General features: G+C 38.6%; 1 protein-coding gene across 1 annotated transcript; it reads left to right on the plus strand.

Moving 5' to 3' along the window:
• The first annotated feature begins 13848 nt into the window (after positions 1-13848).
• On the plus strand, positions 13849-23035 carry LOC137272529 (uncharacterized). Its single transcript, XM_067804918.1, has 4 exons — positions 13849-14191; positions 15767-16003; positions 18481-19047; positions 22055-23035. The coding sequence occupies exons 1-4, from the start codon at positions 14092-14094 to the stop codon at positions 22531-22533; spliced, it is 1383 nt and encodes a 460-aa protein (XP_067661019.1). The 5' UTR covers positions 13849-14091; the 3' UTR covers positions 22534-23035.
• The last annotated feature ends 886 nt before the right edge of the window (positions 23036-23921 follow it).

Consider the following 23921-nt stretch of genomic DNA (forward strand, 5'->3'; position numbering starts at 1 on the left):
GAATGAGTTTGGTTTTACGCAATATTCCATCAATATCACGGAGGCGACACACCAAAAATGTGCTTCACACAGGGTACCCACGTGGGGAATCGAACCTGGATCTACCCACGAGGCTACCCACCTTCCCCGAGGCGGTGATGTAAGCGTTACGGCACGTTTTCGGTGTAGTATTGTGTTCTGTTGGACTATAGTCGGGGTAAAAGGATTGTTTTGTTGAAGTTTGTTCGATGCTCATGCTCTCACTCACTCACTCACTCACTTACTCACTCACTCACTCACTCACTCGCGGGAGCTTCAATCTCTTTGAAGGGGACATTCCATTTAACATAATATGTGCTTATCAAAATTAACTCACAAGAACAAAATACACGATTGTTTTCTAGTGGACGTGGTACTAGATGGGTATATCGAGTTGCAGCCTCTGTTGTTGCCTAACCTGTGGTCACTGGATTGTCTGGTCCAGACCCGACTATTTACAGCCCCCAGCCATTCGGCTGGGATATTACTGTCCATGGCGTAAAACATCAGTATTGCACAAAGTGAGTGACAGAGAATGGCATCGCCCTCAACATTATTCAAGCATATTCTTACTGCATGTGGCACGGTGGATTCCATCACAATAACCATATTTCCCCGCGAACAGTGTTAAACGGAATAGTATTCTTTCTCCTAAATGGCAGATGAACGAGAAAGACTTTCTGGCGTTTGCATGAATGTTCGACAAATGTACATGCTCAGTTCTTGAATTAAAAGGGGCACTCTTCACACATCAGATGTTATCCGGGTTCGATTCCCCATAAGAACAATATATGAAGACTATTTCGTCCGCCGTTATAATGCTGGAATATTGCTAAAAGAGGCGTAAAACTAAACTCACTCACTTACTCTTGCTTTGAATCAGTTGAAGGATAAAACAAAATAAGGAACTCTGCACGCATATTGGACATCATTCACGCGTGGAGGGTTGCGTCTCACCTGTATGCGATTAAACTGATGAGTGTGCGTTCCATTCCAGATATGTTTCTGGGTCTGTCTGTACAAGGCGAAATTCGTCTGAAACTGGGTGACTTCGGGCCTTCCTCCCACATGACGCTGACATGCCTTTATACAGCCGGAATCCTCTCTCACTCACTCACTCCCGCGAGCTTCAACCTCTTTGACGGGGACATTCCAATTAACGTAATACGTGATTTTAACTCGCAAGAACAAAATACACAAAATACACGGTTGTTTTCTAGTGAACTTGGTACTAGAGGGGTATGTCGAGTTGCAGCTTCTGTTGTTGCCTAACATGTAGGGACAGTACTGAAATTTGACGTACTCGATTGCAGCGCCTTTAAATCAAAACCCCATAGAGTTAACATCGGATAAAGCGAAGCATATGGGAAATTATCTGATGTGACGAATAATCAGGAATCCTCTTGCTGTTGTCTAAAAGTTGTTTACGTACTGGCAAACTGACATTATACATTACTTAAAACTCGATATTAACAGACTGTTCGAACCTTTTCAGTCATCTATTTACAGCGAACATTCCTAGGCTGGACCTCGTTAATCTGGCCACCTCCTTGCTGTCGATAGCTGCAGTAGTGATTGGGAACACTTGTGTCCGGCTAAACCCGATTTCACCATGTAGTGTTCCATACGTCTAGAGACAGAGTGAGTACGCTTTTGACAGTAACCCAGCAATATCACAGCAGGGGGTCGCCAGAAGGGGGCTTCCTGTGTGGGGAATGGTATTCGAGTCGTCGGCGTGACCGAACGCATGTTCAACACCGTTGTTATTAATGTTCTGTTACCCCGAATATAAGAATTTCCACATTCTGACTATGATCAGAACAACCGAGAAGTGATGGAGGTTGATAGTATGAACATGCATTTATAGCTTGGATGGTTAACACCAGGGTACACACGTGTAACGACCTATACAATGTACAATGTTCAACTAGCATGCATATATATATACACACACACTCGCGCGCGCGCACACACACACACAAGACGACGATACACACACACACACAAGACGACGACACACACACACACACAGATATATATATGTGGGTGTGGGTGTGTGGGTGGGTGTGGGTGTATGTGGGTGTATGTGGGTGTATATATATATATATATATATATATATATGTGTGTGTGTGTGTGTGTGTGTGTGTGTGTGTGTGTGTGTGTGTGTGTGTGTGTGTGTCGTCGTCTTGTGTTCACTTTTGGAGGTGATTGCATTGATTCTCATGGTTTGCGCATGAATTTAATTGGGATGAACGAGATTGCCAGTAAGTGATCTGGAAACACCATCAAAATTAAAAAGCAAGCGCTCTCTAAAGGCGGTTCACGAGAGGTCAAAAGCCACATTTACGCACGCAGTTCAAAGGCGCGACAAAAGGAAAATTTGCACCTCATGTGCGTGCGCGGAGTTTGCGCTAGTGCGTGTGAGGAGCTCATGTCTGTTCGCCTCGCGCTGTCTTCTCGCGCCTGCAAGATCGCGTGGGAATTTGACATCAGGCTCGCGAATTGCCCCTTTGTCCGATAGAGATAAGCGAATCGCAAGGGGTGTAAAATACTGCTAGTCTCACGCAATCTACGGGATAACACCGGCCTCAAGCTATCGCAAGTTGAAACACTGAAAGTTTTATCACCAAGTCTCGCACACGCGATCCTCTCGCGAGATAATGCAAACCGAGATTTGCGTCGTCTCTTAGGTATTACCCGTCATGTCTTTCTCAGACAGTATTGGGGAATGTTTATCAATTTGCTTGAGATATGATGCAAAATACCGTGTTGAGAAAGCGTGTGTGTTTATCATCACAGCAGGTGCCAAATGTGATATATGCCCATGTTTTACTATCTGTAGGTGCTTAAAGATTAGATTAACATGTGGATTAGGATAAACAAAGATTGCATATACAACAACAAGTTTCATATGAGAATGACCAGAAACAACTTTGCATACTTCAGGGAAAATGCATGACAAAAACATGATAAATGATAAAGCATATATGTGAGCTTTTAAAGATTGTAATAATAGCTTTTAAACCAGAATGAAATAAACTATGGTCTACTTGTAAAGGTTGAACTTGTGTCGAATTATTACAGACGAAACGAGTAATTCAAATACTTGGCCTAATTTCTTAATGACAACACCATCATTTAAGTTAGCCCAAAGGTAGATCACAGGAAAATGGCGAAGGTGTTAGGTGCCTAAAATATGAGATTGCCGAGAGAAAACGAAATGGTTTATTGCAACAAACGCTCATTTCGGTCGAAGAAAAAGGTGAAGAGTCATACGATATTGCACTATCAAAACACAGATCGGTTTGAGTCAGTTATTCGAGACATAACTAAATGATAGTAGATTTAGAGAACACGCAGCTCTCATTTTCACGATAGCTGTCGCGATTTCAAGGTTATACAAACCAGTAAACGAAATATTTTACCCTCTGAAATGTAGATGAATTCTACATCGACCCCTCATATCTATACCTCATATTACGTCACGGAGACGCTCCGCTCTGACTGGTTGAAATTTAGTTCGCGGCTTAAAACTGTGCATTGTTATCGGAAAGGTCAATTCAAAGTAATCAAAGATCGAAATGAGTACTTTTAATGATTGGGTTTCATTTATAACGATACCAATGAGTCATTTATGTATTTGAACCTCCTAGAGTATCAGGGATAATCTACATCCCTGAGGGTATATGTGATCTTTAGCGATAACCGAGAAAGAGACAAGCGGGTATATTTTGGGCTTACTCCGAGATTACAAGATACAACAGAGGACTATGTACATTTAATTCATGTTTAAATAAACCTGCATTTGAGACAGCTAGGTAAGGGTATAGGTGTGTGAGTGAGTTTAGCTTTGCAACCGCTTATAGCAATATTGCAGCAATATTGCGGCGAGGACACCAGAAATGGGCTTCACGCTTGGTTTGCGTTAGCTTTGAGAATAGAGGGGTTTAGAGATGTAGCCATGGAGACACATATTTTAAGTAGAAGTTATCTCTGAGATATCAGCAAACTGGAAGTAAGGGCCAATGTATTTAATTAATGAAAGATTCGCAGTTTTAATTTAAAATGTTAAGCTGTTCTTATTTGATAAGATTCAAATGAATAGATGTAACTGGTACAAATGTTATCTCTTACTATATACGTAATGATACTAAGTCGCGGTTTTACGCGGTTTCACATTCAGACAAACCTGGAAAATGTCAGTATTTTTATGAATCAGTGCTGTAATTAAACGACGGCGATTGTCAGCTCTCTTCAGTAGATATAATACATTTTACCCACATTTTCATGTTGGACCTCTTGTTAATTTACCTAAATCGAGTCTTACCCCAAATAACGGTATATTTGGCCGCGTGTTTATTCAATAAACCCATTGTTACTTATTACCATGTCATGAAGAGGCTAAAACAAATTTAATTTCATCCACGGGAGGGGCAAGATGATTTTCTGTTAATAGTGTTTTCTTAACAAGGAGATTCATTAAATCCAAACACATCGCCATTTTATAAATGTATATTCATGAATCCGTAATCAGATATCCGAAACACACGTGGAACATTACATTAGCAATTATGAATGCCAACATATGATTCATAGCAAAATCAGGATTTCCATTTACAACTGATAAATGCACTACCAATTTGATATAAAATCAGATTGGTTCGTCTCCCTATTCAGCTAAATCGCCCAAATGAAAAATGAAAACCCAAACAAATACACAAATATAATGTAGAAAAGCTAGGGCGAATGTTTGTTTAAGTATGACACTGATCGGACAAACAGGGAAACAGATCATTTCTCCACAACAGCTGTGCAGATGTTAAAAAGGACTGAGATGAAATTTACAATAGGTTTGGAGATAGAATACTGCTAAAGGTGACGGTTGGTTGGGCATATTATGCTGGAAGATAGCTGTACAAATAACGCCTCAGTCAGAGGTGTAGCTTCGCCCTCAGGGACTGCCTCGTCAACAGCTTGGTCGTCTCGTTCGTGTGTCATATCAAGCACCATCTTTTGTTTTAGATGTTTTCTGTTTGTGAACGATTAGAAAAGATCATCAGTCGACGGTTACTTATCTAAAGGATTAAATGATCATCTGTTGCCGCGACCTTCTCATTCATACAGGTGTTGAGGTACATGCGTAATTATTTTTATTGATGTTTATAGTATCAACGGGATACGAAACAATACGACGCGGCACTCATTAAATATTTCGATCCTTATTATTTAGATAAGAAACTACATACATGACGATAACTAACACAATCGACATTTGTTTCCGTCGGTTTTCCATCCTGTATTCAGTTTACAGTAAAATCTCTAAATCTGATTGCATAATGTTAACTCTTGCTATAAATGTTAAAACATTTACATTTACTTTATGATTTATAATTTATTGCGCAATATTCGTCATATTCGTCATGCACAAATCGATTCCGTGCACTATTTCACCTGTATATGTTCATATCAGGCTATGGCGGGCATTTTTCAATGTATGTAATCTCTCACTCTCTTTCAAGAGAGAATCACTGAAGCTCGTGGAAAAGATAAAACTATACTATCTACCAACCCATTCGTCCGCAGGTTTCGGCTAAGGAAAACATTTAAACGACGAAGCCTAAAATGCCTCAGTATATTTTACACCGCTTTCAGATATATTCCCGAAATATTACGAGGGGATTAGAGGTAAGCTTCACACAAATACACCATGCAGGGAATCGAACCTGGGAGAGAACGCATAGAGCGCTATACTTCAATTGATAAGAACTATTTCTAAGAACATGCTTATTGCCAGACAGTAGATACGAGTGAGTCGCGCCAGTATACATTTGTCACAGGTATTAGACATGTGGGGGACTTTTCAGACTTTGATGCATCAGTGACAAAAATGATGTCCGATGCAAGTCCCATGTTGACGTGTACCATGTGTTCCCGTGTCTTTTCAGGAGAACCATTGACGTGATCTTGCACGTGTTTGTGACGGGTTCTACTGATGAGGCAGGATACCCTCACGTTTTCACTAATGCCGGATAATGTCACCTTTTGATGGTGATTCTTATACACATGCTCATCTTACAATTAATCGACTCTGCTTTTGACAGAGGGATATTATTGATGGATTCTGTGTTGTAATTTTTATTAAGGATCACTGTGTATCAAGTCTTTAAAGGGCATTTAGAAGTGAAATACATAAGAATGAAGATTTTATGGATATCAACTTCTATATTATGGGAGTTAATGCTTACTCCTTCATCAGATGTGTTCCCATAATAAAGAGGTTGATATCTCTAAAATCTTCATTCTGATCACGGTGTATGTTTTCATGTAACTGATGTGTCAATAACCTAACACTAAGATAAACATCATGTGTCACTCACTTACTCACTCACTCAAGCACGGCCTACAATGAGGAGCAAAATTATAAGCATCTTGCAAAAGTGTAGTTATTACTAATACTTAATATCCATTAGTTAAACAATGTCAGTGTATCATTTGACTTCCATTGGCATGTACCTGTGAAGATTCTGGTTAGAATTCATCCTGTTGTTGTAAGAGGCAACTGATGGGATCGGGTGGTTAGGCTTGCTGACTAATTGCGTACACTGTTGCACATGAAGTCGATCACTAGTTTGTCTGGTCCACCCTTATTTAAGGGCTACTGCCACAGAGATGGGATTTTGCTCAGTGTGGCGTAAAACGTTACTCATTCACGTGTACCAGAAGGTACGGTGGCTTAGTGGAGCAGATGGTTGACTCAGGATTAGGTCTCTCCCTTGGTTCGAATACTGGATTAAGGTCAACTTTGAAAAAAGGTATCAAAATGTAATCTTTCTTGAGAAATCAAATCCATGTGTGAGAGGATAAGCCAGTTTCACACTGGAAAAATGAACTAAGGATACATAACACTGCTAATGTGCCGACTGTATATAATATCGGTCTGAGTCTGACAATGTACTGACTGACAGCATGCGCAGCGATCTGTGCTGTAGAGATGCACCGGTATGCATTGATCACACCAGTCAGCATGACCAGCCGATCCCGTTAGTTACCTCATACGACAAGCAGGGACTGCTGAAGTCCGGTTCTCACACCGACTATCGTTTAACAGTCACGGAAACTTATAGCTTTTAGGTCTATGTTTGTATTATTATTAATAGTTTATATATAGTTTTATGTCTCGATCTGTGAATGCATCTAGAAGACCGCCACGTTATTACTTCACTTTACCATTGATCGACTTCCTGCTATGTCTGATTTCAGGTGACAAATGTGACAAATACATTTCAAATATACTCAATCATACCGTTATTATCACCCCATATACATGTATCTTATTAAATGAGCATTAACGTCCTTATATCAAGAGTGGGTTTGTCCGACGACAGATTAAGTACAGTTGAAATATACCAATTAAACATATTGAAATCATTAAGTTCTTTGACATGATTTCTCAGAAGTTCGGAAAAGTTTTTATAAAACCACAAAAAAATGATTACTACATACATATTTTGTTGAACGTTCAACCAAGTTCTCCAAGACGATCGGGTTTGTTTGCCCAGGACAAAGAAATCGTGTTAATGCCCTGGGCCTTGATCAACATTTGGCAAGTGTCGTACTTAGTCGTCCAGGGTAACTCTAACGAGATGTAACTAAAAGGTAGAAAAGATTGGTTCTGGGCGCGCGTGACACCTGTATCCTCCTGAATGTTAAACCAAACGTTTGCATTGACACCCATGTTGCTCCTGGCACAAAGTGCTGGGCTAGCTAAAATGACATTTAGCGTTTGCAAAGCAATGATTTCCTGAAGGTCAACTGATTAAGCAAGTTAGGACAAGATGAAGAGATAAAGTTGGTGTGACAGGGTCAGATATGTGCATATCTATTTCTCTTTTGGATTAATTCATTTTGAAAAGAGGGGTTCGATGGCAAAGATACGCTAGTTCAATAGAATGATATCAATAAGAATTTACGACAGGTAAATTTCGGTCTTCAGCAACACACGCTTGCAAGGGGCGACTTGATGATTTGGGAAACATATTTTATACAATACTAGCGGAATGTGAATCTTTACTAGGGGGTGAATGGTCAGCGGGAGATCTGTTATTTTGACCTTTTCGGGTACACCTGGTAGCATCACTTGTTCAGCGACACGTACTCTGTCATCATATCTTAATTCGTCAGTCACTGATCACTTCGTACAGTTGTAATACTGTTGAAAGCGGGCTTTCAAGGTTGCATTTCCTGATGTCAGTTGTATATTTTAGTTTCCATGCTTACAATGTATTAAATAAGCACTTTTCTTGTACCCGTTGTCACTATACCATAACGATAGGGGGCACTTAAAATCACGCTTTTTACAATAATTATGCTCAGAATCGCTTCACAATTCTGTAATTGGTAATTTCGATGACACATGCCTATCGTTATTCACTGAGTGTATTATGAAGCATTCATGGTTTAGGAGGAATTCCGATGTCAATGTAATATTATAAGTAAAATAACAAATTATGAAAGCATTATCGAAGAAGGAAAGTTTCAAATGAGCCCCTCATATTAGTATCACGATGCACAGAAAAAACGAAGAAAAGAGAATAAGAAAGCGAACAACTGTGTTGAGGTAGATAGACAGGAATCACTGGTTTGCTGAATTGCTACATTACACATTCTATTTCTACACATAATATATGCTCCAGAAACCCAGATCCATCACACGACCAGTCGGTCTGTCACCTAACTTCCCCCAGATAGCACACATCCCAATTTGTTTATTTTAAACGTTTAGATGTTTCAGCAATATAGTTGACAATTATTTGCGACCACTCTAGGCTTGAACATGTTGTTGATTACTGGCCACACTCAATAATGGATTCGGAAAATAGAAGACAATAACGCTTACAAGTTATGAAAAACGTTGCTAACATGATAGATTCCCCAAATATGATTTCTTGATGGGGGTTTTATGGTTTTGAGAAACTGACAGTTCAGTGCCAAAAGGTTATATAGATATTCAGTTTGTACTTGTCCATGGCATGAAAACATTGGTGGTGGGGGGGGGGGGGTTGTTATTGTAAATGTGTTTTGCCAAGGTTGACAACGTAAGGATGAACGACTTCTTTATTACAGTACCAGCGCGTGACGTGTCACTGTAGGATATCACACCGTTGTCAAGCAGGCGATATAGATTGCAGGCATCTTTATACAAGTTCATCACTTACTTTAGGAAGGTGATATACAACCTACACTGAAACGTCGATCTCATGGTAATGAAATCATTCATCCACGTGTTGATACCCTTTCATACTGCTCAAATTTGGAAATTTCCCTGAAGCAGCGACACGGTCCGCCCAGATTTGCTGTATGCAATATCCATCGTACATGCATATATAAAATGAAATCAATGAAAAATACGAAATACGGTCAGCATTTTGTTAAAGATCTGCAGACAGGATTGTTCGCACTGTTAATATTTAGCTATTTTCAAGTAGCTCTATAAAATGTCAGATATAATTACACATCGAAACATTTTGTCAATCACTACAATAAATCCCCATTTAACGGTATCTTCAAAGCGATCGGTAATGTATACACGAATATATTAAGTTCTAATTAACCTTGGACAAGCTTCCGCGCAAGTTTTACTTCGTGTCTATTGTTGCCTAGCGCTATAAGGCCGAAACACAAATAAACTTTCTGATCTGTTTAACACATGTATTTGTTTAATCGTTAGTCCATTTCGTGTAGCTACATGTTTTAAATCTGTGTGTTATTGCAAGAATATATTTACTAAAATTGTTAAATGTGTAATTCACGGTTACAGCTTGTAAAAAACAAATATACGTTCATACATACATACATACATACATACATACATACATACATACATACATACATACATACATACATACATACATACATACATACATACATACATACATACATACATACATACATACATACATACATACATACATACATACATACATACACGTGAATTTATGTTTGCGTGAATGTGTGTGACCCTTACCTAAATAATTCGATCGATCATGATAAATGCAGCTAAAACCAATGCTATTTTCCGAGTTGGGAAATAACCAAACACATTGTTTAGAATCTGACGGATTTGTTTTAGCACCTGTAGCTATATGTGCTGCTGTTTGTCTCTGCAAGGCAATGTTCAATACCAGCTGTGCAGAACACGAAGGACGTTTCATTTATTACATTTATCAGGGACACTTGGTATAGGAATATTTATGTGTGCCATGATCTGTCGATGAACCGCACTATCTGTGCTAGCTATAGGATTCAACCCAGCTCGGAAAAAACCCTTGAGCTCGACGTTGTGTCAAATGGATATCGATATAATTATTGTGTAATGGAACTCTAAAGGGAATGTAACTTGATCCGTTAAAGATATCACCGATTTGTTTTGTTTCATTTTATTTTGATATTATAGGGTATTTACTGCATCATCTGAAACGATGACAGGTCTGCCTTTCATGGTATGCCAAAGGCTGGATCGATGCTCATAATGTCAATCACGAGATTATCTGATCGAATTGAGAGACCTGTAAACAACAATGCGTGCAGCGATAAACAACATTACCAACTAATTTCACGTATACATTTGCCAAAATTGTTACCCATACGATAATATAGCAGATACTTTATGTAGTGTGACGAAAACATTTTCTTCATACTGCTACAATACGCAGTGCGATCGTATGTTGTATGCCAGAACTAAACGACAGTCTATGCATGTTTATCGTTGAATGCATTAAAAATTATGATAGTCAAATTACAACAATCGTGCATTCCAACAAAGCGTGAACGCAAACGAAGGCAGATATTCAAATATCTGCATATCATATATCTGAGACTATTTTCCCCATGACTGATATCTATGTTGAAAATCATAACACGATAATGTAAATATGTTTTGAAACAGATGTACAAATACCGATTAGGCGTTGATTACGAATTCAGTGAACTGGCAGGAAAACAGCTGAAATTTGATAGTCCATGTACCAAAATACAATTTTACATCAGCACTAACTGACACAAGTTGTCGGATTAATGTGCGCTTCTACTTCATTAATCTTCATCAGGAATGATATTCTAGAATCATTTTTGTTTCCTCTTTTTCATCGATTTGACAGATGCCTGGCGCGGCAGCCATGTGCATAACGTGATAGATGTAAATTCAGCTTTAATTATGGGTTTTTGTATCAGGACACTACTTGGTTGTGATCGATAGAACTATTTCAAATGACCCCATGCTTACTTTTATTTATTTTCTTCCTTCAAAAACCGAAGACAGTGGTATTTATCTTCAAATTAGAATGTGCCATTTGACATATCAGAGACTTTACTATTTTCCTTTAAGTTCGAATGTGTTATCTGACGTATCGGAGATTGTGGTATTTATCTTTAAATTCGAATGTGTTATTTGACATATCTGAGTCATTGGTATTTCACTTCAAATGTGAATGTGTTGTTTTATATAACGCGGTGCTACCAGTTTGTGACGGTACAAATGGCATATCTTCATGACAAGGTTCCCGACCTAACCTAACAAATGTCCTGTTATGAGACAAATGTCGTTAATAAAATGTAGTAAATAGAATGTCCTGTTAACACATGCTGACAGTGAAATGAAGAGAGAATGTGTTGTGAACCATTTATTTGGCGGAATGGTCAAAGATATGCATGTATGATGGATATTGCATACAGCAATATATCGAGAAATGTTGGCGGACCGTGTCGCTGCCGTAGGGAATTCGACCGTGTCAGTACGTATAGAGATTCGAAGTTATAGGAAAGCAAAGTTTGATGAATGGCTAACTTCTTTACCGCAGTGAGTGCGACGTTTCGGTGAAAGTACTTACAACGTTATCAAGCAAGACATATGTTATTTAAACTGTCTAGGTTTCACTGGGACAAGAGACACGACGAACTGAAGCCTATATACTGTGCCTATACCTATTGCAGTGACACGGGTACATGGGGGAAGTTGAAATTACGTACATGTATATACATATGTGCTTAGACATTTATTATTAGCGTACAATTCAGCTTTGTTTTGTCGGTTGAGTCTCATGATCAGTCGGGATTCAAAAACTACTTGAATAATAAGAATCATTAGGGTTCATATCGCTTACTAGAGTCGTAGAATAAATCTTAAATCTTTTCTGTTAGTGTCCAGTTATATTGTATCTTAAATATATATGCAATTGAAACTAAAATGGTAATTCTTCTGTCTGATCAACGTCTCAGAGAAAATTTGTTTACTAACTTGTCGCTCTATATATGAAGACAATATCTGTGAAGTTCATTCAAATTATGTGTATTGCTACAAGCAGGGCAAATCAACATACCCAAACTAAGGTCCAAATACATTTAAAAATTATACATGAATATCATATGCATTATGTAATTCATGGTTTAAATGTAATATATCTGATATGGCATATCATCTTACAAATGGTTTAGATTTTTGTGACATTTTAGAAAGATTTATGTCGGGATTCATTCATCGCAGGTCGCGGACCTATTAAATTTTTAACAATAGTTTGGAAGTTATAATTCATCATTCACCCAGCGCCATGTATCACATGTGATTGATATTCAAACGTGTATTAAAAATGCAAGAAATCCACATGCTAAATCTTAATCCAGCCAGATTGATGATGCTACAGGTTCCTCGCTCAGCATATGGTTTTCAAGCAGGTAGATTAATAGGAGATGGTCCTCACAGTCGTATAAGGTGACACACATGTGAATCGTCATATGTGGAATTAAACATGCGGGTTGTGAGTGGGTTGGGGGCACGAAGTGATCTGTCAGGCACGACCAGGGCTGGAAGACGTAACACGAACCACGCATCGAGGATACAAAGCGACCGAGTTGCGTTCAACTTGAGCTAAAATCAACCGGTGGTAGGCATATTTCTAGTGTGACTTTTTACGGAAGCCGGAGACAGCGTCCGTGGCCCTTAGAGCGGGTGTCGCTTATTGTTAACCGCCCTTATCGCCACCTCTACATCAAGTGCACTCAAACACGTTTGCCTCTCGCCCCCCACCTGACAAACTCTCGCGCCAGTCACGTGACTTGTCTCGGGCACGCGCCGTGAGAAAGCGACTCGTGCGTATTTCTGCGAAGTGGTGTAGTTGTGAAGACTTCACAGCTACTTACTTTGATTTAGGGCTAAACATATTTTGAGTTGATATTAAATAATGCAGAGATATGTTGATAGTTTGATAAGGTATAGAGGGAATGATATATTGGTGTAGATCTTGACGCCAAATGGCGACCAAATTCCCGCCATAAGAGCGAGAGTCAACAGGTGATGTTGATAATTTACATCACTGTAAAGGCTCGTATTTCAATAAAATGAATGTTCTGCCTTTGCAAAGCAATGAAAGCATAAATCTTCCTTTCGCAATTTGTTCAATTCGATTAAGCGATTCCGATGGGACGTTAGCAAAATCAAACTAAATTACGAGAAATCTTAATCACGTCTTCCTAAGAGACGGAACAAATTTGCGTTTTGTAAATAACTTCCCACTCGGCATTAACTTAGAGAACCTGCCAACATTTTAAATTCGTCACTTGCGCGTTCGATTGAAATTAAGATCCGAAAGAAACCAAGGCAGTTTGTAGCAAAGTAAACCAAGAACAGACTGGAATTCCCGTCGGATGGAATAGACCAGCGAAAATCAATATCACGGAGTGGGCGGGGAGATTGATGTCTTGATTGACAGGATCAACCAATCAGAGCGCGAGTTCCACAGATTGGGACTGAGGGTTACAACACCTGTAGGATTGCTGTGAAAAAGGGATGGATGCGCATGCGTAGGGCGGAACTCTTGAAGCATGGCGCTTTTGTTGAGCACTGAAACAGATGTGATACGACGGTATTACAAGCCTTTGCTATTGTTTCCGATTGTCAACGATAAAACGATTGCCTTGGCTATAAAGATTACTCGTTGATCGCGTTAGAGCATTTTCTGATAGCGCGCAGTAGAGAGCACACTTCTAGCAGCCCAATCAGAACCATTAGTGTTAGCACAGCAATGCCGCGTTCGTTTCTTGTGAAACACAAAAAGTTGGAGGAGGTGGAGGAGAGTTCCGAGCACAGGAGTGCGTTTAGAGTTGTAACTCCACGAAAAAACGGTAAGTTGATTTTTTTAACATAAAAGTATCAATGAAGGTATACAGTATTGCATGTCTCATCGTTATCGTTAATGGTTATGAGATTAACCAATTTCCAATGTCGTGTATAATATTCATTAAGTTTTACAGATATGTTAAACTATTTTTCGTGACGAATATCAACTATTTGGTGCATGCCAAATTTATACCACATTCGTATTCTTTGATGAATTAATTTGAGTTGCTACAAAGGTTATTTATTAATTAAAATGAAGATAACATGGGGCTATTTGTAAATTTATTGAATGTTTGCTTTAAATGTCGATGTTATCCTAACATTAACACTGTTTTGGACATATCTTAAGCTATAAAGCATTAGGAAATACGTGTGCCATTTTTCTCAGGGATTTTAAACCTAGGAGGTAAAATTAAATATTTATCTTCAAAGCGGAAAAAACATTTGTGAAACCCCCCTCACTTCCTGCTTGGGATCCCAATTACTATCTAACGACTGAGTTTTTGTCGAGTGTGCGTCTTTATACAAACTGATCAACCATTCGCGTGTCATAACATCGAATCCGACTCATAAATATTTTCCCATCATCTTAATTAACTCCGGGTAGTACTCTCGATCATTTATCACAATGATAATGTGGATTAACACTCGAGGGAGATTAGCCCTGGAGAATTAGAGGAGGATGCCACATAAAACAACTGTGTTTTCACCTGCGTAATTATCCTCTACACCTGAGGTGGGTCAATATTGACCGGGCACCATTAATTATAACATATTAATTGCGATCGTAACGATCGCGACACCTTGCCTGAGTGGAATATTGTGAAACTGACACTATGTAAACATGTTCCACGTGACCGTGGTATTTGTAATTAAAGGCGAAAAGCTTCAGGTGAGAAAGACGGATACAACGCCAGTGAACAGATATAAGTTTACCGGCTCTCCACTACTGCAGTTTGAGGAGTTTTGAGTTGAATTTTGAAACACAATTTTGAAATATACAAGCAATATTTCTTGTGGCTATATCTGGACTGAAGTAAGTTTTGATTTCTGTTGGTAATACACACCACGCACTGATCTCGTGCAACGGTGCTTTGTCAAGTATCTCGACCACTCCTTGTTTCCAGATAATACAGGTAGTTCACAAATCAGAGTCTGTCACTTGAGATATTTGTAATAACTATTTCCTACCGACAGGTAGCAATCTTGTATTTAATTGTAAAAGAGTCATCACAAATATTGTTTATGTACAATGCATCTGTGGCGCGAAAACCTGTAATTATCTTACACTTCATTTGGATCATTTTCGTCAGCAGACCCTGAAAATGTGTGTATTTTATTCTCCCGCTTCAACGAACCCCATAATAAATTATGCATGAGTTCAAATTTATTTTAAAGACTTATTCAAATTAATACAAATTTGTGTCATGTGTTTCATTAATAATTTATCGTATCACTTTGACAGAATTTAAAAAAATTAAAACCAAACAGAAACAAGACCTATGTATGAAAAGAATAATAATGTGAAATAATCGGTAATATTTTAGAATTTGCAGTGACATGAGATGTTATATTTGCAGAAATAGCATCCCCAGAATTGAAGAAATCGCTCTTAGATATCCCACCGTCCGTTGGGTGTCCATCCCTGGGACTGACCGCCATTTCCTCCCTGGAGAGACGGGACAAGGCAGCAGACATGGATAAACATTTGTCTCCAACCAAAGCAGAGACAAATGCCCAAAATTCAGCGTTCAGCGCTTTTCGTCCTTGGCTCAGCGAACCTACCCAGAACTCCAGAACTGCCCTCACCCTTCCATGTAAGTGTATCAAATTAAATCAGTAATTTACAGTAAGACAGTACCGTTCCCACTATTAATATCGACAAAATTTCCGAGGAAACAGTTTTTTGTTATGTTTAAACAATATTCATTGTGAAGTCTTTATTAATACAAAGTGATTCAAAATGAAGGTTATCATAATTTTATAAAATGTTTAATCAGATTCTTTCATGGTAGATGTTTGTTTATGAATATCATGTTTCGGAGGGGCCACGGGGATTTGTGCAGAAAGGGGTATTTTTTCCAAGAATGAGCTCATAATTATCTTAAAATCGAAATAGTTTGTTATTTTTACTTATATTTATGGTAGATAACTTTGTTATAGATATCGACAATTAGACAAATCATGTATCTGTTCGATCAAACCGTTCATGGTTTGCCAGTAGAAGCTGACGCTGTTCAGTCAGTGTGATGCTTGTCGGCAACCGCTGTTATTGACATAATTGTACATTTCACGGTTGTCGATTTCAAGAAGGACGCCGAACCAACGGGCATTAAATTTTAACGCTTGACAGGGTCTTAAACTAGCACATGATCTCACAAATTAACATCGCAAAAGAACACAATTTTCCATAGAAAAAACACTAAATGGATTCATTTAGACTGACAAAGATTAACACTGTGTGAACAGATTGACACGAGAATTGAATCACTTGGACCTTAAACCTAGAGACTAATTACAATATTGTTGATTTCATAAGGCTGCTTGGGAAATGGCTGTGCATTATATCACTACTTATCCTCATTTAATCAGGCGGCAAATGATAGACTACAATCTCCCATCATTAATATTGTAGAAAGACATTTTGAGTTTAATGTTTGCGAGTTTTTACCAATCACTTTTCAAAGTGTAAGGACATGTCCAACATATTAATTTCTCAGCGGGATAATAAAAAATCATTTACTTTGGACTGTGATATTTTTAGAGAACTGAATCTTTATTCAGCACGACTTTCTTCTGCAGACAAGGACGCTTGAAATGTACATATGTTAATTTCACAAATCAGCGCCTTCCACTGGGTTTTTGTATCAGACCGCTTGCACGTAGTATTCCTTATCTCCTTAGTATACTACACTTTGGACTCGATCCTATAGTGACTTGCGATTTCTACCATGGTCACGATAAAGGCCGTTTTAGTTCAATTATATACAAAGAAACCACAGTATCAGTATCAGTATCGACAATGTCTCTCAAAAACAATGACTTATCTTGAAATTTACCTGCGCATCAACATCACTAATAGAATTACTCTCATGGGGATTCATTGTACTTATGCAAATTTTCAAAACATGTTTAAAAAATACAAACCCTTGGAACCAGAGTAAAATGTATCGATCATGTAATCCTATAGGCAAAATTAAGTAGTCTGAATATATGTGTGGTGTTAAAGTTCAATGCGGCTTTAATGGTGAGGCTTAGGGAAAATGAGACATTTGATTTCTCGATCAACGATGAATTAATTTGGTTGTTTGTTAAAAGGTATAACTTTTGCGCATCGGAGAAGGCTTTAAGATGTGTTTATTTACCGTGAGATAGAAAGTTTCAAACGTTTGTCTTGGTGGAATCGTGAGATTAATTATATCAGTATCAGCTGAAAAAGCGAAACACTTATTTTCAGGGTTTGCACTGGTAATGGAATAAATATTTTTAGCATGATTTTAAGGAACACTAGTTCGTTATTTCTCTGGCAAAAATTTCATTATGGATGAGGCCACCTTTTTAGTTAGAGAAATACCGAGTTTTCTCTATCACAGTCGCACTGATACATGCCAGAAAGACGCGTCTCTTATCACGTGACCTTGTCTCTAATGGTCACCGTTCCCACGTGTGAAAGTAGTGATTATACTCTGATGATGAAATCGACACAATTAAGGACAGGACGCTGTTTAACGATGATGAAATACTGAAATGACCGTGACATATATAATTTGATGATGCAACATTCAAACAGATGACCTCTGAACTTCTGACAGTTTCTAAAACGATAATTTGCTTTATCAGCAATTCAACCACGCGCATGTTCTGTTTTATTCTCTTAGGGCAATTGCTCTTCCTGCCAGACTATCATTGTTTCTACGTGTACTATTCCTGCCACAACTTCTGCTGTTACTCTCGTGACACTATATATTACTCCTGTCACTTCACAGATATTTGCTGACAATACTTGATTTACTGCAACCAGGAGTCTTTAAAAGAGGTAGTTTCACAACTGCAGCTTCTACTGCCACTAATTCTGCTGTTCTGCAACTACTATTGTAACTACTCCTGCTCCGCCTAATTCAGCAACTGCTGTAACTACAGCTGTTACTGCTAAATACTAGTACTAATAATGCCGAAACCAACAACCAAACGAATCACCTTTTCTTTTCTCCCCCTACCCATTCCCCCTCCTTAGCATCATCATCATGTATTTATAAATCGGTTCAGTTTAGTAAAATAAATGTCTTTGTTTTAGGCGAACCAGTGCGCAGTATCATACAGTCCACTGATTTCCGCGTGAGCTGTACCGACCTGTACCGCTATCAACTTCTCCACGGCCTGTACAGATCACCACTAGAACTCTTCCCCTTTTCGACCCCTATCTGGCCCAACACCGGACTCTATCAACAATTCGACAAAAAGATGTGGAGCTACAATGTTCCAGCAAGGGAAAAGGGCGGAGAAAGCGTGAACCCCTCTTACGAAAAAGGCTCATTCGAATGCGTGAAGTGCCTGAAACAATTTACAACTCCGCATGGACTTGAAGTGCACGTACGAAGATCGCACAGCGGCCGTCGGCCTTACGCCTGTGACGTTTGTAATAAGACATTTGGTCATGCCGTGAGCCTCACACAACACAGAGCAGTACACAGTCAGGAAAAGAGCTTTCAATGTAACCAGTGCGGTAAGAGTTTCAAGCGATCATCCACGCTGTCCACCCACCTGCTGATTCATAGTGATACGAGACCCTATCCCTGCCCATACTGCGGGAAGAGGTTTCATCAGAAGTCTGACATGAAGAAACACACGTACATCCATACAGGTAAACTTTCCCACAATTTAGTTAATTTATGCTCGATATTAACTTTTTGATGAGTTGGGTCTGAATCCCAAAATGCTACACAACATTATAAGCGAATTTCGTGATCATCCACGGACATACGTATTTATGATATGTCCGCATTGGCTCTTGGGTTCTGAATAAGGTAAATAACTCTTATCGAAAAAACCGTTTGCCTAAGGTAGATAACTCTTAATAATTATGCAACACTACCTGTAAAATCTCGAGCATAAAGAACATAGTATATTTGTTTATATATAATAACCATGGTGATGCATGCGTACAGCCAGATTTCATAGTCTATATGCTAGGATATCTAGGGAAAAACCCAATGTGTTTCATAACCTCACCACAAGAGACGCCAGATGTAATGAAAACTCGTTAACTCGATGTTCTAGGAACCGTAGAAAATCTACCGAAATGTAGAGACCGTTCCAGTTCAGACCTTTGTTTTTACAAGGATTCCACCAGGGCAATAACCTTAAACGGCTAACGTTAGAACTCCATTGTTATGCCTTGTACTCAACTGTTTAATTCCTCCTCGATGTGTGTGCATGCTGGCGACTGATGTCACCATTTACGTCACTATAAACACTATTGTTTCAGCAAGTGTATTTGTGCTCTGGGAACGAATCTGAATATATTTTGTTAAAAAATGACTTTCGATATGAAGCATGATATGCAAATTTGGTAGATTTAATCGTCCGTGCAAGTGACTCTCGTTAAGTACAGCTGAAGTAACAATATGTAGATACGCTGTAATAAATTTCTAGTTTGATTCAATGACTTGAATTCATTAGGATAAATGTTGACCTATGAATCATCTGATATGTGCATTAATTAATATGATTAAGGATACATTCGCATAAATTGTTATGATAAAAATCACAATTTTTTTTTATAAAAGCAGTCTAGCAAGAAATGGATGGTTCTGTAACATAAAATTAGTATATATTTACATGTACATTATCCATTTAATGGCAAGTTTCACGCAAACGCAATATGAAACATTATATATTAAATAAGTCTTTACTCTTTGTAGCGACGAAAGTGGGTATTACATAATGTTACACTTACCTGAGTTTCGATGTTTATCTTCCAATAATCCATTGATCATCAAATACACTTTACATCTGGCAGTTCATGGATATCATTTATCGGAAAAACTCACTTGGGCCATTTGACTACATTTTGGAAAAACACACGCACGCACGCACGCACGCACGCACGCACACACACACATACATACATACATACATGAATTTAGCGACTATATTTTCGTTGTTTAAGTTAAATAGTGTTGGAATTGAACTTCCATGAATTATACATATTTAGCGGCTTTTAGCTTAGGATGTCCCTGAAAATGTAGAAGTTTTAAATTGATGGAAATAGATTGAAGAGACAAGTGACAATCGACGCAAATAGAACTGTAGGAATAATTGGTCTAACACGACTGGTGATATTGAATATTTCACCTTAAATAATTGATTTCAATCTTTTGTTAATACTGGAATTTAAATAGCTACACACAGATAATGTTCCCATCCCTAGGGAACACTCACAACAAGAAAACGTCACTCTCAGGATCTGTAATGAAATCAGGGCAACGCAACGGTTAGGGTCCTACTAGTGGACAGGGCTTAGCAGTAACGCAATTATTCTTGTTTGATGAACACGGAGCTCGGGGTCTCGCTATAATCACATAATTAGTGCTCTTCATATTAACTCGGGCCTAATTACAGACATTGGGATTATGACAGAAATCTAATTGCGACATTTGGGATCTGGAAATACAAATATGGCGTCGAGATGAGAAAGAGCTCTCCAGACTCTTTCGTCTAAGTCTCGCGAGATTTGTCTTGATGTGTCTTCATTAGCGTCGATGTTGACCCTGTTTGCAGAAATAACACTCCAATTTTCTTTCTAATAACAGCTTTTCTCGTTCTCGCACCGCTCAGACTAATTCTCGGAAAATATGTAGCTTTTCGCTGTAACCGAATTAACATCACCATATACAGATATGACCAGCTACTCCTTGTCGAAACCAATATAGACTTTATAACTCCTATACAAAGCTCTTGCATACTTAATTGCTGAAGACGATATGTGATGAAAAAAACATTCTGGTTGACTGAGAGTATTGACTTAAGCGCTTTGAGGAAAGCGAGAGTTACTTAAATTGTACATATATTTGGTAATGCTCTTATCAGGTTCTGTATCATTTCGTCTATTTTTGTCTGCGCTCCTGTGACACGTGATTATGTGTATTTAGAAATACAACAAAACCTCGTTAAACAGAATACTTGTCAGTTTAACAACACACCGCACAAAACCCCAGCCGTAAGAACATGTATACAGCGACTGGAGTGACAGTAATATTCGCCTGTTTTTACTGATCTTTGATAATCTATCCATATTACATGTACGTTTTGGTTTACTGCTCCTATAGTTTTGTAGTATTTAGCTTTATCTGTGGGTTGTGTTCTTTAGCTAATATCTGTGAATATACATATTCAAGTATGCTGTCACCAATAGTATCGATTTCACAATGCTTTGTGCGCGTATGTCTCATGTTATGCGTGAAGATTCTGCAGGCGATATGATAATTAGCTTCAGGTTGAGTTATAACAACGGTAATGCTTTTTCGGTAAATAAAGGAAATATTCATCACGCTTACCCATTATGCATACATAATATCAATGAAATGAATATAACTATTTAATAATTTTGGCAGAAATCTGAACCCAGCCAAGAGGGATTGTAATAATACAAAGGGAATGCTGTACAGGAGTGTGTAATCAGGGCGACCCAACACAACCATACAGAAATTCCAACCTAAACGTCAAGCGGTGTAGGGATTCCACTGTTTGGCAAAGTGATCGTACAATCCCACCCCCACCCCCACCTACTTCCCTCCAACAAAGCAAACAAGCAAATAAAACAAACTGAGAAATTTAGTATTTTTAGGGTTTACGTTTTGTCTTTTCAGGAGAGAAGCCCTACAAATGCACCCACTGTGGAAAAGCCTTCAGTCAGTCCTCGAATCTCATCACCCACTGTCGCAAACATACCGGATTCAGACCTTTCGGTTGCCAGAAATGCGGTCGTGCATTTCAGCGGAAGGTTGACCTTCGCCGCCATCTTGAAACACAACACACAGAAGAAAGAATTGACGAATCTAATTCGAGTATGGACCACGGTGCGGCTCGTGACGCAGCGCCGATGACGTCACCAGAAGTCTCTCCTGTCGGTAGAAACACTCCACTGAAATGTATTCCTCTTACGACACCGGAAGTGTCGCCTGTTTCCCAGCCTTCATCACAACGTGCTTCCCCAGTTTCTTCAGTGTCATCGATTACGTCACCCCAGTTGTCGCCCTTTTCCCATGGACAGAGAACTCCACCTCTCATCCTGTCTCAGCCTCAGCGACTAGGGGAAGCAATAGACGCTCACATGTCGGAGATGTAACCCCTACCAACTCTATGGAACGATGTTGAAGTTTTATATTTTCCAGTCCCCCCAACTTTTAGCTCTTGCTGAAGTTTCTTTTTTAACATGTCCAGCTAACTATTGTTGACAGTTCATTACCAGATGCTGTTATGTGCCATATTCCTCGCCAGTGCAAGTTATTGTCCCTCTTTTCTCTTTAAAGATATTTATTTGTAACTTTTTGCTCAAGTCCACAATAAGTATAATCATGTGATTAGGTCACACGATATGATGACAACTTGCTCAATTGATAGAAGCGTACAGTGGTGCAGATCCGACTGACTCGTGAACAGCTTGACCTCGCTTCACAGTTTAGAACATTCATGTAAAGTAGTTTATCTATTGCAGATTTTCTTCTTTATCGTTTCGTTTTTTCATGATTGTTACCATTCGACTGTTTGTTACAGAATGATTTCTTGTTTGATATGTATATAAGTGAACTTGAAAGTATTTGCGTGTAAATAAACGCATACTGTCGTAATACGTTGTGTGTTTCACCTGGGCCATCCGTGACTCTATTCACAAATGAACGGTGAGTACTGTTCATTCTTTTCTAAAATGATAAAATTAATATACTTCAACCCCGCTTATACGGAAAACCCCTTCGGATGTATACATTTGTCAAAAGCTGTACAACATGACATTTCTCTGGATGTGGATTCAGTCGGGAAATATAACCTGAGCAGTATCACCTGAAATGTTTCGAATCAGATTATTGGGATTGATAAACACATGTGTAATTTAATATGATATAATATACTACAATAATCACATACACACATTATTGCAAACACATGGCTACTGTAGGTACTGCACCATTACAGTCAGTTTTAAGACTGCTTTCTTAACTTTCTTAACTCTGGTTTTGTTGTTTCCGGAAATATTCATCTGACACTTTTCAATTTCATGACATGTATCTTCCATGATTCCTGAAACTATTCAACACAGAGGACGCCAGCTTCAGTTAATCCCCAAACCGTTCAATCTCTCCAAAGCAATCCCCAAAGCTTCAGTTATTCCTGAAATTGTTCAACCTCTTGGATGCCAGCTTCAATAATTCATGAAATTGTTTACTCTCAAGGACACCAGCTTCAAATGTTCCTCAAATCATTAACTCTCTAATACGCCGGTTTCGGTTATTCCTGAAACTGTTCAACCGTGGACGCCAGCTTCAATTATTCATGAACTGTTCTTTCACTAGAACGCCAGATTGTAATATTCCTGAAGCTGTGCAACATCTCGGATGCAATCTTCATTTATTCCTGAAATTATCTAGCTATATGACTCCGTCTTTCATTATTCCCGGCATTCAAAATCCATTGTCTCATCTTCACTGTAATATGTTAACCTCCTGAAATGTATTTTCC

The sequence above is a fragment of the Haliotis asinina genome, chromosome 2 (genome assembly GCF_037392515.1).
Source record: "Haliotis asinina isolate JCU_RB_2024 chromosome 2, JCU_Hal_asi_v2, whole genome shotgun sequence".
In the NCBI taxonomy this organism is placed as follows: domain Eukaryota; kingdom Metazoa; phylum Mollusca; class Gastropoda; order Lepetellida; family Haliotidae; genus Haliotis; species Haliotis asinina.

Bases quoted from the DNA above. Each gene is read 5' to 3' on its own strand.
- LOC137272529 (XM_067804918.1), top strand. From the start codon at position 14,092: ATGCCGCGTTCGTTTCTTGTGAAACACAAAAAGTTGGAGGAGGTGGAG. The intron at 16,004-18,480 runs GTAAGTGTATCA...TCTTTGTTTTAG, and splicing joins AACTGCCCTCACCCTTCCAT to GCGAACCAGTGCGCAGTATC. The intron at 19,048-22,054 runs GTAAACTTTCCC...TTGTCTTTTCAG, and splicing joins ACACACGTACATCCATACAG to GAGAGAAGCCCTACAAATGC.